The 14,898-nt window shown below is 36.2% G+C and overlaps 1 protein-coding gene across 1 annotated transcript in view; it reads left to right on the top strand.

The window, feature by feature from the left end:
• The window catches only part of SLX4IP (SLX4 interacting protein), a 186,357-nt gene that overhangs the window by 5,439 nt on the left and 166,020 nt on the right, over positions 1 to 14,898 (top strand). Inside the window, 1 exon segment of the mRNA XM_076010924.1 lies at positions 14,482 to 14,537. Within this exon segment, the coding sequence (XP_075867039.1) occupies positions 14,511 to 14,537 (27 nt within the window). The 5' untranslated portion in view covers positions 14,482 to 14,510.

Genomic DNA, 14,898 nt, shown 5'->3' with positions numbered 1-14,898 from the left:
ATAGTTGCTTTCAGTTGTGACACAGGCCAGCAACACTAAAAAGAAGACAAATGTGAATTTCATAGTGCCTTAGATTTTCCCACAGAATAATCTAGAAGGTCACTGACTTTCTTTATTAGAGTTTATCTCTGCTTTGTATTTAAATGATATGACAACCATGTGATATTTTTAAATCTACTTCCATTCTCTCCCAAAATTAATTTTTAAAGGATCTTAGGATCTTTCCTTCCTTACTAACAACACATATGCACACATATTTTTGGTGGGGTCATACCGGAGAGTGTCTGTTCTTTGTGAAAGAGTGCCTGTTTGCAGGCCAGAGAGAGTGGGCCGAAGAATGCAGAATAGAGGATGAGACATTAGCTGTAAGATTTATAATATACTTTAACTTATTTCTACATGCTTATATAAATTGTATGCTTTCAGATATTTGGAAAATTGACCTTTTTGGATTGCCCTGAACTTCTTAAAAACAAGGAACAAAAAAATGACACTGAATTCAGACTTGAACTGAAAGCTCTGGTAGCAAAGGCTTTTTAACATTTATGTTTTAAACTTTAGGCACTGAGCTTGCTGTTCCCTCTTGACAATAACTTTGAGGGCCTAAGGGAGTAATTTTTAAAGGTGCATACTTGTTCTGTGTGTGTGTGTGTGTGTCTTTGTGCCCATTTGCTTTTTTTGTTTGTTAAGAGAGACAGTCTTGCTATGTTGCCCAGGCTGGCCTTGAACTCCCAGCCTCAGGTGATCCTCCTACCTTGGCCTCCCAAAATGCTAGGATTACAGGAGTGAGCCACTATGCCTGGCTGACATTTGCTTTTTAATGATCACTAAAAAAGATATAGAAAAGCCTTGGGTTGTTCCTAGATTTAAAACTTAGTGCAAGGCCGGCACAGTGGCTCATGCCTTTAATCCTAGCACTCTGGGAGGCCAAGGTGGGCTGATTGTTTGAGCTTGGGAGTTTGAGACCAGCCTGAGCAAGAGTAAAACCCCGTCTCTACTAAAAAAAATAGAAAGAAATTAGCTGGACAACTAAAAACATATAGAAAAAATTAGCCGGGCATGGTGGCACATGCCTGTAGTCCCACCTACTTGGGAGGCTAAGGCAGTAGGATTGCTTGAGCCTAGGAGTTTGAGGTTGCTGTGAGCTAGGCTGATGCCACGGCACTCTAACCCGGGCAACAGAATGAGACAGAGTCTCAAAAAAACAAAACAAAACAAAACAAAACAAAACAAAAAACCAAAAAATAGTGCATAGGCTAATAATACCTTTTCCTTTCAAATGAACATTAGAATGGCAGTATTTTTTAAAAAAATTATGGCGTGAACATCATCCATACCTCTAATCTGTTGCTCTTTATTTTCAATACTGTAAATGCTAGGATCTTCTAGGTATGTATTTATACAAATTATGACTCTCAACTTTGGCTGTATGATACATATAACTTAAATGCTATTTATTTATTGAAATAGGCCCACAGTACTTTTACCTTTTTTAGGAAGTCTTAATGTAGAATTTGGAATTTGGGGATAGTAAAAATGCATTAGATAAATGGGTATAAATCTAAAAAAATAAGAAATTAACACAGTCTGATTTACTAAACTCAGTGGAGCCAAGTCAGCAAACTTTTGACGAATTCCTGCACCACATGCCAACGCCAAGTATTACATAGGACAGGAATGGACTCAATGCCCAGGAAGCTTATAGTAAGGCTGAGGACCAGAGTTAGGTGATTCAGGGAGCTAAGTGTGAGAGTGGAAGTGGTGCAGACATGGCCCATAGAGGGAGCGATTCACCCTAGAAGTTCTTAGAGGGCTCCCAGGAATAGGTGGCATGTGACTTGGGTCTCCTAGGATAACTCGCCTTGGGAGAGAGAGGACATTCCACACCAAAGCGTGCATGGGTGAAGGCAGGGAGAGCTGGAGCTGCACATTCAGGAACATGTGCCTGGAGTTGGTTCCATGGAGGCATTACAGACGTGAAGTTACCTGCGCTGTGAGATGGAGTGTGGGCAGGGGCACTGAGGAAAGGCCTGTGCTGTGGGAAATCCTAGGGAAGAGTTTTGAGTAGGAAACTCCTGCTCAGATACCTCTAGTGATGGTTTTGGCTATGGAGAAGTGCAGGGATGGAGACAGGGGGTACTTTAAGAGGCTCTGGTTGTGGGAGCCCCGCAGGATAATCCCCTTTGGAGTTTGGACCTCCTGACATCACCATATGTCTTAGTCTGCTTGTGCTGCTATAACAAACTAGTTTAGACTGGGTAATTTATGAGCAATAGGAACTTACGGTTCACATTTATGGAGAATAGGAAGTCCAAGATCAAGGCGCCAGCAGATTCAGTGTCTGGTGAGGGCTTGCTCTCTGCTTGAAAGATGGAGCCTTCTTCCTGCATCCTCATATAGGGGAAGGGGGCTGGGGAGTTCTCTTGAGCCTCTTTTTAAGCGCACTGATCTTATTCATGTTGGTGGAGCCCTCATTTATCACTTCCCAAAGGCCCTACCTTTTAATACTATCACATTGGGTATTAAGTTCCAACACATAAATTTGGGGGAGATACCAACATTCAGACCATAGCACCATGCAGTGATTTTTTTCCTTCTTGCAGAAAGATGGAAATCATCCATGATGGCAGATGGGACCATCCATGATTGTCATCTGTTCTGTCCTGGATGATAGGCTTTGTGCCTGCAATAAGGGAAGAGAGCGTGTGCTCGCCACAGATTTCTCTGGTAAATGGTTCTTCTGTCTGTAGACATCACATGTCTCAGGTTTTGTAAAACAGTAGTGAGGGACATGCCCCTCACCTCTCCAGGGGAGGGCAGAGATTCCTGATTGGATGTTGCACAGCAGTTGTCAAGGTGTAAATAACAGAAGGGATCAGGAGACTCTCCCTCCACGAAGACCTCCCCCCACCCCAGCCTTCCTAGAGACTTGGCTGCATGACAGAGGCACCTTACTCTGGGTGCCACCTTTGCCCATTTTTCTATTGGATTGTTTTATTTTGGGTTCACATCCTTTCCTTTGTTGGCTATATGTCTTGCAAATATCTTCTCCCAGTGTATGATGCTACTTCTCCCATTTCTTTATGGTGTATTTTTATCGACATAAGCTTTAATTTCCCTTAACTTTTATTTTGAGATGTATAGATTCACAGGAAGTTGTAAAAAATGTACAGGGAGGTATCCTTCACTCAGTTTCCCCCAATGGTAACATCTTGCATAACTATAGTACAAATATGGAACCCAGAAAATTGACATTGGCTTAATTCAGAGTTTATTAACTTTAATCCTAAAGTTTTATAGACATCTATTTAGTTTTCTAAAATTTTATCACATGTGAATATTCATGTAACCAGCCTCACAATGAAGCTATGGAACTGTCCCATCAATGAAGCTATGGAACTGTCAGATGACTGCAGTCTCCCTCCTGCCACCTCTTTATAGCCACATGCCCTCCCCTATCTGTAACCCCTCCCAGCCTCTAATCTGTTCTTCACATCTATAATTTTATGTCAAGAATGTTATATAAATGGAATCATACAATTTGTAACTTTTTGAGATTGCCTTTTTTTCCCCACTTAACCTAATCCCTTAAGATCTGTGCAAATTGTTGCATATATCAGTAGTTTATTCTTTCATATTACTGAGTAATATCCCATGGTGTAAATGTACCACAGTTTTTAATGATTCACTCATTGAAGGATATCTGGGTTGTTTCCAGTTTGGGGCTATTAAGAATAAAATTGCTATGAACATTTGTGTACAGGTTTTTATGTGAGCCTACGTTTTCATTCCCCTGGATAAATTCTCAGGAGTGCACAGTTTTTGGTTTTCATGATAAGTGCATGTTTAGATTTTTATAAGAAACTACCAATGTCTTTTCCAGAGTGGCTGTAACAATTTTACAGTCTCACGAGCAATATGTGAAGGATGTATTTTGTCTGCATCCTCACCAGCATTTGGTGTTATCACTATTTATTTGCCATTTATTTGCCAATGTAGTAATATTGCATTGTGATTTTATTTTGCCTTTTCCTGATGGCTATTGATGCTCAGTATCTTTTCATATGCTCATTTGCCATCTGTATATTTTCTCTGGTGAAATATCTGTTTATGTCTTGCTTTTTTAGAATTTTGGAATTTTTAAATATTATGGGTACATAATAGTTGTGGGTCTTTATAGGGTACATGTGATGTTCTGATACAGGCATACAGTGTGAATTAGTCAAACCAGGGTGATTAGGGTATCCGTCACCTGTGGCATTTATCATTTCTTTGTGTTAGGAACATTCCAATTCTGTTTTAGTTATTTTAAAGTATACCTTAACTTATTGTTGATTATAGTTACTTGCTTATGCTATCAAATATTGTTCATTCTCTCTAACTATATTTTTGTATCCACTAATCATCCTGACTTCATCCCCCAACTCCCCACTGACCTTTCTAGCCTCTGGTAACCATATTTCTACTTCCTGTCTCCATGTTATCAATTGTTTTAGTATTTAGCTCCCCCATATAAGTGAGACCATGTGAGATCTGTCTTTCTGTGCTTATTTCACTTAACATAATGTTCTCCAGTTTCATCTATGTTGTTGCAAATGGCAGGATTTCATTCTTTTTTGTGGCTATATAATATTCCATTTTGTATATGTACCACAATTTCTTCATCCATTCACCCATTGATGGACATTTAGGTTGAGTCCAAATCTTGGCTATTGTGAATAGTGTTGTAGTAAACATGAGAGTGCAGATATCTTTTCAACATACTGAATTCCCTTCCTTTGGGTATGTAACTAGCAGTAGGATTGCTGGGTCATATGGTAGTTCTGTTTTTATTTTTTTAAGGAACTTATGTACCATTCTTCATAGTGATTGCACTAATTTACATTCCCACCAACAGTATATAAGTCCACACCTTTCTCCACATCCTCACTAGCATTCGTTATTGTCTTTTTGATAATAGTTATTTTAACTAAGATGAGATACCTCATTATGGTTTTGATTTGAATTTCTCTGATGACAAATGATGTTGAGCATTTTTTCATATACCTGTTAGCCAATTTTATGTCTTATTTTGAGAAATGTCTATCAGAACCTTTGCCCATTTTTTAAATTAGACTATTTGATTTTTTCCTATTGAGTTGTTAGAGCTCCTTTATATATTCTCATTATGAATCCCCTATCAGATAAGTAGTTTACAAATATTTTCTCCCATTCTGTGGGTTGTCTCTTCACTTAATTGATTGTTTCCTTTGCTGTTCAGAGAATCTTTAGCTTGATGTGATCCCTTACAATTGAGTTTTAAGAGTTCTTTATATATTCTAGATATAAATCCTTCATTGGATGTGGATTGCAAATGTTTTCTCCCAGTTTGTAGAGAAATTTTAATTTTAATATGGCCAGATCTACCATGCTTTTTCTTTATGGTTTATGCTTTGTGTGTCTAGTTAAAAAAATTCCTTCCTTATTCTGAAATCATAAAAATATTAACTGAAAGGTTTATAGTGTTCCACATTTGAGTTTTTAACCCATCTGTAAGTGATTTTTGTGTGCTTTGTGAGGTAGTGGTGCAATTTTATTTTTTTCCAAATGGATATAATCAGTTGTTCAACCACAATTTATTAAATAAGTAGTCTCTTCATTTTCCACTAATTTGCACAGCTGCTCCTGTCATACATCATTTCTGTAAATGCGCGGGTTTGCTTCTGGGCTGTGTAGTCCGTCCCTTCTGTTTGTCTACTCCTTTGCCAGTACATTAGTTTATTTACTGTAGCATTGTAGTAATTTTGCTATGTCGAACTACAAGTAGTTTGTAAGACAAACTCCCTCCTTTGTTTTTATTTTTGTTTTTTTTTTCCTCCTCTAGAAGTTCTTGGTCCCCTTTGTCCTTCCTCAGCTTTCCTGTTAAAGATTATGGAATTGCATTAAGTTAGTAAATCAATTTGAGTAATTTTTGCACAATCATGATACTGTTTATTTCTAGATACTTTTTATTTGTGGGTGCTGGTTTAAATTATATTTTAAATTCTGCATTTCCTACCCGTTTCAAAGAAATTGCTTCTAATGGTTTATTATTAAACAAGTTTGCTATGTTTTTTTTTTAGATTAAGAAAATTCTTTCTATTTTTAGATTTCTAATGTTTTTCTTTGCTTTTTTCTGCCTCTATGAAAATGATCATGTGCTTTTTTTTTTTCTACTTCAGTTTTTTGATGTAGTAATTTTTCTTTTGCTAATCCCACCTTGCACTCCTCAGATACCTGATGTTTGGTTTTTTAAGTAAAGTAGCTTGCTAGGTTCAGATTGCTTTTATTTGTTTAGATTCTTGCCTCTGTGTTCATGTGTAGAATTGACTATGATGTTCCTTGTCTGGTTTTGCTAAGGGCTCCATAAAATGAGCGTGGGGTGATTTCCCTCTTATTTTCTTCTCTGGAAGAATCTTTGTACTGGCATTATTTGTTCTTGAACTACTGTTGGATTTTCAATTATAGAAGTTTAGAAATGGAATGTACTGTAGAGGTCAGCCTGTCTAACCTCACTGTTCTGCAGAGGCAGGAAGAATTAAAGACTGAGGCTCAAATCCAGGGGACACTTTCTACTGTACCATGACAGCAGTTTCACCATTGTAGAAACCCTAATCCTGAAGTATAATTAATAGCCAGTTTGTTATCTAAAACATGTGGCTCAAAGCCTTTGCACTGAATGAAGTCTGTTTAAATCCCATGTAAGAGAGGCTTGGAAAACATCATGTTTTGGCTTTAGTCCTTAGTTTTCTGTGCCTACCTGATTGTGGTTAAGAATGGAGATAAGAAAGGGAGCTGCAGGAGACAGGCACTCTTGACAACTGGAGGAAAACCTGCAGGAGCAGACAGAAGACCCCTCACACCTAGTGGTGAGCAGCTCTGTGTAGGAGCCTGCAGCTCAGAGGGGTGATGACATATATATTGCCTAGTGTGATGATAGATGATAATTTTGATCTGGCGTGTCAAAGAAACATTCAATATATGGTATTTTTATAAACATTGGTAAAGATTCAGTATGTTTTTGGATATTTTCCCTAAAAGCAGCAAAAATGTAAAGGTCGTGTGCATAAATGATTCAGCTCCAATTATCTGGAACATTTCTTCATCTGGCAGACTTTTCTTGAGCACCCTCTAGTGTTAGGCATTGCTCACCTGTGAGGTGTACTCCTTCCACCATGGGTAAGTATGATTTTCTCTTATTTGGGGTTTAGCAAATTGGTTTAGTTCATTTCAGATTTCAGTTCACCATTTAGTGCATTCCCAGCACCTGTGCCTAATGCTTTACTGAACCAAAGGAAAGATGCTTTCTTTATCTGAAATGACTTTAGCAAATATGCAAGCTCAAGGTCTATGCAACTGGCTCTCCAGATGTTTATGGGCTTTATCTTGGTGGAATTCATTTATTTGTATTTGTATATGAAAAATATACAAAGTATTTTGTACAAAATATAAAAGGATGCCATATTATATAACATAATGATAAATTAATTCAAACTACATTTTCTTTAATTATAGGGCTTATTTCTTCTCTCTCTCTCTCTCTCTCTGATTAGTAGGATAGAACTGCTACTTATGTAGGTTTATTTGAAGTCATACTCTGTCAGGAACTTGTGCCTTGTGGGAGGCTGAGGAAGGAAGGTCATACCTACTTTGACTGCCCAGTTAGCCATTGACCTTGGCAGTTCTGCAGATGACAGATGGTACTAGTTTGCCTCAGTGGGTCATATCTAGCCCTTGGCTAGGCCATCAGCTGTGAGACCATGGCCTGGTCCCCTTAAGTTCTCATTAGGGGAGTTCACAGCAAGGCTGGGAGTAAATATCTCTAAAATTGTGATTTTTTTTTTTTTTTTTTTTGCATCTCCAAACATTGTGGAAACCAGTGAAAAAATTATATACATTGAGGCAGAATTTCTCATGATATTAAAATTGGGGTAAAAATATTCAAAATATATATTTTGTTTTTCCCATGTAGCCTATTTTACAGTAGTGGACCACATTATTTTATATAAAAAATACGTTTTTCAGTTCTAGATTCCCATAGATTGTATTTTTGAGATTAGACTTTGATGATACTTTTTGAAGAATCCAGACTTTTAAAAAAATAAAGGTAGCTGTTTTTACATTACTGATGAAAATAAAAATAAAAACCAAAAACCACCTTATTGTGAGTTAAAAATATAACCTTCACTATAATGTGGCTCACAATCTCAAACAGCAGATAAAGTCTAAAAGCCTTGCCTCGGCATTCTGTGTGGTCTGCCTGTCCTTCGGAAAAAGAAGGCCATATGGGAAAACCTGTGTATAATTAAAAAATAATTAGATCACATGTACTTCACCTTCCATTGGGTACTGGCTGGCAAAACTTCATCCGCCATTTATTTCCCTGTCCGAGTCCTGATCCACTTGAGTACCCATTAAGTATCCCCAGTGAGGGATTCTCTAAGTTCTTAGAAAGTTATTCAAGCCTGATTTAATATATTTAAGTGGACTGATTTCATATTTATTAGGCTCAAATAATATAATTTTAAAGATCTATCTAAAGTTTTCAGGCCAGTCTTTATATATGTTATTTTCAAACTCATGTGCCTGATTTTCCAGGAACTTATTTTTTTCCATTTATACCTATGTCTAAATGATCTTGCTAAGATGAACATCATTAAAATTTTTTCTAAGTCATATATTTTGTTATTCAGAGAATAGAAATGAATACGTAAAGTGATTTAGAGTTTAGATAAAGATATTGTCCATATAAAAAATTAGAATCAAAGGGTATCAGATTTTTAGAAAATCACCATTAACTAAGTAATAGTAATTACTAACACTCATAGAAGGCCTAGGGTTTATAAATCGTTATAGTGGGTGTTTATATTTTATTTAGTCCTTTCAATACTTTTGAGTTAGGTATTATCATCTCTATTTTATAAATAAGGAATTCAAGACACAGAAATAAGTACTCTTCTTATTTAAAAAAAAAAAAGTACTCTCAAACTGTGCTGTCCACTGTGGTAGCCACTAACTTCAGGTATCTGTTCAGCAGTTGACATGTGGCCAGTCCAAATTAAGATGTGCTGGAAATATACCTGATTTCAAAGGGTTAGTTAAAACAAGAATGTGAACATTTTTATATTGATCACATGGTGCAATGCTAACATGTTGGATATACTGGGTTAAATTAAATATATCATTGAAATTAATTTCTCTTGTTTCTATTTTTTCTTAAAAGCAACAACTACAAAATTTAAAATTACATTTGTGGCTTGCATTGCATTTTTATTGGACTGTACTGCTTTAAAAGTGTCTATATGTGATTTTGATGGGCAGGTGGTTCCACGATCAAAGCTTGTGGTGAATAATGATATCCTTGACACCCCTTCCTTCCTTCTTGCTTGTGAGCCTTCTTCACGTTGTTCTTCAGGTTGGGGCAACGTTTAGCTCTTAAGAATTCTGTCCATATCACTAAATTACTTGCTATATATCTGCTTTATTGTAACCATTATGATGGCTATTTTTATGGGTTTTAGCTTTGTTTCTGAAACATTTCCTTACCATTAAACAGAGCTTTGGCTCCCTTTGATCCCTGTGCCCCTTCCGTGTATACACACACACACACACACACACACACACACACACACACATTCCCCATTCTCCTAATATCATTATAAACATAATATTGTTTGGGTCAAGATTCAGTGTTTGCTATTATGACTATAAATACTAATCATAGCTGAGCTGTGTATTAAATACTATTTACTTTTTATGTTCTGCACAATTTTTGTTTAGTGTGTAATCAATAACTGCCCTGTTACTATTCAGCTGTTTAGCCTTCCGTGTACCTGTGCTAATTCAATCTCATATTCCACCAGTTGTCTAAAGTTCATCTGCGTACGTGGAGACCCTTCTGGACGTGCCATTCCTGGAGCCTTGCAACCTGCCCCAGTGTGGATCAGCGATCCCCGCTTTGCCCATGGCTCTCATGCAGGGTCTCCTTGCCCCAGATCCTCAGCTTTCCTCTGCCTTTCTCCTGTCGCACCCTTCCTGTTTCATGCGTCTTCCTCTTTCTTGGTTAATTTCCTCATTTTGGTGAAGCACATCTTTAGTAGCTTCCTGAGAAAGGATGCATGGCACGTACACTTTTTAAGAACTTGCGTGTCTAAAAATGCTTTTTTCTCCCCTGAAGTTTAAATGTAGTTGGAGGTTGGAAACAATTTTCATCAGAATTTGGAAGATTTTTCTCCAATGCCTTTTAGCTTCCAGAATTGCTTGAAGCAGTTGGAGTCAATTCTGGCTCCTATTCTTTCTATTCTTTATCTCCTACCCCTACTCCCTCCCCCACCAAAAAAAATCCTTTTTAAAGGTTCTTTTTGTCCCCAATGTCTAAAATTTCACTGTGATGGACACCCTATTATGGGTCTGTTTCCATCCTAATTTTCCTGTGTTGGGCCTGCTATACTGGTCCTTTAATTTTGATTTATTCTTTCATATTTTTTATCTCTTTTATTTTTGCTGAAGTTTCTGAAAGATTTACTCAACTTCCAACTTGTCTATTAAATTTTTTATTTTGGCTGTCATGGTTTTAATTTGTTGTTTTCTGAAAGTTCCCCCTTTTGGGTTATTTTTTACTTTATGGATGTGGTATCTCTGATCTCCTTAATGATAGTTTTTATTAGAAAAAAAAATTTCTTTTTCCCTTCATACTCTCTTTCAGCTAAGTAGTTTTTCTGTCTTTTTGGTTTTCTTTCATGATGGAATCTTGCCTTAGATGGTGGGTGGTTCCTGGTTGTTTACTTGTATTTGAGAGTGGGACATTAAAAAGATGACTAGGATCTCTGCACATGGGCGTGGGGCTTGTGGTTGTGGACTTCACTTTAGAGCCATCTGTCTAGGCTATTTCCTTGGGGAACCCCTGATGTCAGTGTTTTTAAGATCTACTCTGTCTTTTAGGTTAGTCCAGTTCCTTGAATAGGGAAGTTTCAATCTCCTGTCTGGAGAGTAAGGCAGAGTAGAGGGGCATGCCGGCTGGGGAAGGTCTCAGTTTGTAAATGTTTTCTAATCTCTTTTTTCAGGAGGGTAGCCCCCACCTTATACTGTGTCTGGTGCTTTCCAGACCCGAGAACTTCTGTCTGACCCTCTCCAGACAAATCTCCAGGCTTCTGCGGGGGTGGAGGAGGGTAGTTGCCTGGCTGAGCCCAGTGAAATTTAACTTTTTATTGTCAAACCATATTCTGTTGTATGAATATACATTTTATTTATCCATTCAGGAATAGATGGACATTTGGGTTGTTTCTACTTTTTGGTTATTGTTAATAATGCTTCTGTGAACGTTCCTGTACAATTTTTTGTATGGACATGATGTTTTTATTTTATTTTTATTGGATATATACTGAGGAATGAAAATGCTGGATCATATGGCAACTCTGTTTAAATTTTGAAGAACTGCCAAACTATTGTCCAAAGTTGCTGCAATATTTTACATTCCTACCAACAATGTGTGAGAGTGCCAGTTTATTCACATCCTTGCCAACCACCCGTTATTGTCTGTCATCTTGATTTTCGCTATCCTAATGGGTGTAAAGTAATATCCCATTGTGGTTTTGATTTCATTTCTTTGATAGCTAATGATGTTAAGCATCTTTTCATGTGTGTATTGGCCATTTGTATATCATCTTTGAAAGAATTTCTATTCAAGTTCTTCACCCATTTTTAAATTGGGTTATTTGTCCTTTTATTGAGTTGTGAGAGTTCTTTATATATTTTGGACATGAGTCTCTGCTATAGTTTGAATGTTTGACCCTCCAAACCTCATGTTGAAATTTGATCCTCCATGTTGAAGATGTGGCTTAATGGGAGGTGTTTGGGTCATATGGGTGGATCCCTCATGAACGGCTTGGTGCCATCCTTACAGGTAATTATTGAGTTCTCACTCTATTAGTTCCTGACAGTTCCTCTGAGAGATGATTGTTAAAAAGAGCCTGACACGTCCCTCCCCTCTGTTTTGCTTCTGTTCTCACCATGTGATCTTTGCATGATGTGTTTTCTTTGCCTTCCACCATGAGTGGAAGTAGCCTGGGGTCCTCACCAGAAGCCAAGCAGATGCTTCTTGTACAGTCTGTACAACTGTGAGTCACATAAACCTCTTTTCTTTATAAATTATGCAGCCTCAAGTTTTCCTTTATAGCAACACCAATGGGTGAAAACGGTCCCTCATCAGATGTATAATGTGCAGATATTGTCTCCTGTGGCTTGTCTTTTTCTTTTCTTGGTTTGAAATATAAAAGTTTTTAATTTTGATGAAATCTAATTTACTCAATTTTTTCTTTTGTCACATATGCTTTGGTATATATAAAAAACGATTGCCAAATGCAAGGTCACAAAAATTTATGTTGATGTTTTCTTCTAAGAATTTTATAGTTTTAACACTTACATGTAGATCTTTGATCTGTTTTGAGTTAATTTTTGTATGTAGTGTGATGTAGAGGCCCAACTTTATTATTTTACATGTAGATATACAATTGTCCCAGCACCATTTGTTGGAAGAACTATTTCCCCATCAAATTGTCTTGGTACCCTTGTTGAAAATTGATTGGCCATAAATGTAAGAACTATTTCTGGACTTTTGGTTTTATTCCATTGATCTATATGTCTGTTTTTATGCTAGTGGAGGTTGAGCACCCGCAGTGCAAAAATCCTAAATTCAAAATGCTCTGAACTCCAAAACTTGAGTGCCAACATGATGTCACAGGTGGAAATTCCACACCTGACCTTGTGTAATGGGCCACATTCAAAACTTTATTTCATGCACAAAATTATAAAAATACTATATAAAATTACCTCAAGGTATAGATATAAGTGAATATAAAACATGAATGGATTTTGTGTTTAGCTTTAAGTCCCATCCCTAAGATATCTCATTATGTGTATGCAAATACTCCAAAACCCAAAAAAACCTACAATCTGAAACACTTCTGGTCCCAAGCATTTTGGAAAAAGGGTACTAAACCTGTACCACACTGTTTGGGTAGCTGTAGCGTTGCAGTAAGTTTTTAAAATGGGGGAGTCTGAATCTTCCAACTTTGTTCTTTTTTTGTGATTGTTTCGGCTACTCTAGATCCCTTGACCTTTCATTTGCATTTTAGGATAAGTTGTCAATTTCTATACAAAGTCAGCTGGGATTTTGATAGGGATTGTGTTGAATCTGTAGATCAATTTGGGGACTATTGCTATCTTAACAGTACTAAGTACTCTAATCCATGAACTCTAATGTTTAATAGCCTTTTAAAAATGGTTAATCACTTTCCATTTACTTAAGTTTTTAATTTGATCTAGTTATATTTTATGGCTTTTGGTATACAAATTTTGTACTTTTTTATTACATTTATTCCTAAGTATTCTTTTTCATGGTATTGTAAATGGAATTATTTTCTTAATTTCATTTTAAGATTATTCATTGCTATTTTATAGAAATACAGTAGATTTTAAAGTACTAATCTTATATCCTACAACCTTACTGAACTCGTTTATTAATTTTAGTAGTTTTTTGGTGATTTTGTTAGGGTTTTCTATATATAAGACTATGGCTTTTTGTGAACAGACATAGTGTTATCTCTTACCTCCTAATCAGGATGCTTTTTATTTCTTTTTTCTTGCCTAATTGCTCTGGTCAGAACCTCTCATACAATGTTGAAAACAAGTGGCAAGAGCAGACATCCTTGTCTTTTCCTTATCTTAAGGGAAAAAACATTCAGTCTTTCACCATTAAGTATAATTTTACTTGTGGATTTTTCATAGACACCTTTTATCAGGTTGAGCGATTCCCTTCTATTCCTATTGTGTTGGATTATTTTAAATCAGAAAAGCATTTTGGGTTTTATTGATTTTTATGTATTTGAGATGACTGTGTGTATTTTTTCTTTTATTCTATTAATATGGCATATTATTTTGATTACTTTTTAGATGTTAACCACCCTTCCATTCCTAGAGTAAATCCAACTTGGTCATAGTATACAATATAATCCTTTTTTTTGTTGCTGTGTTGGGTTTGCTAATATTTTGTTGAGGATTTTTGTGTCTTTCTTCATAAGGGATAGTGGTGTGTAGTTTTCTTGTAATGTCTCTGTTATTGGTATCAAGATAATACTGTTCTCTTAGAATGATTTGCGAAGTTTTTCTCATGTGCCTATTTTTTTAAAGAGTTTGTGAAGGGTTCATATTAGTTATTTTTAAAACATTTGGTAGAATATACCAGGGAGACTATCTGGGCCTATGCTTTTCTTTTTGTGGGCAGTTTTTAAGTTAATAATTTAATACAGTATTTTGGTTAAGAACAATTATAAGTGAACATTTAGCTCACAAATTCCTATTGATACTTTATAATTCAGCTAACTGTTTTCCTATATACTATCCAAATAAAAGGAGATTTTGATATACCTAATTATAACTTTATTCTTTTTCTCTCTCTCTTAAAAGGTCTGAAGTTATTGTGGAATCAGTAAGCCATGGCATCTAAGAAATTTGCTGTTAGAGTAAGTAATATTTAATAGACTTTTAAAAAATGGTTAATCACTTCCTATTAGTAATATAAATGAATCTTATGTTAACTGAAAATTGAAATTCTGAATTTTCTACTCTTTACATTGGGGACTGAAAATTTTAAGTATTAAGCACATTGAAAATTTATGTTAAGAATGTAATGGGAGAGACAATTTATAGTTCATATGGTTATGAGAGTTCTTTGCTTCAAGTCTTTTGTAAGCTGCTTTTTGATCATAACATGGTCCTTAATGTGTAAAATTATCATTCACATTGCATGTCCATGGCATGATTTCTGATTGTGTCAAAGCAGATAAAAGTTCAACGTAAAAGAAGTGGGCAGCAAATGCTGCA

Source organism: Microcebus murinus, chromosome 16, assembly GCF_040939455.1.
Source record: "Microcebus murinus isolate Inina chromosome 16, M.murinus_Inina_mat1.0, whole genome shotgun sequence".
NCBI lineage: Eukaryota > Metazoa > Chordata > Mammalia > Primates > Cheirogaleidae > Microcebus > Microcebus murinus.
This window is presented reverse-complemented; position numbering and strand designations above follow the sequence as displayed.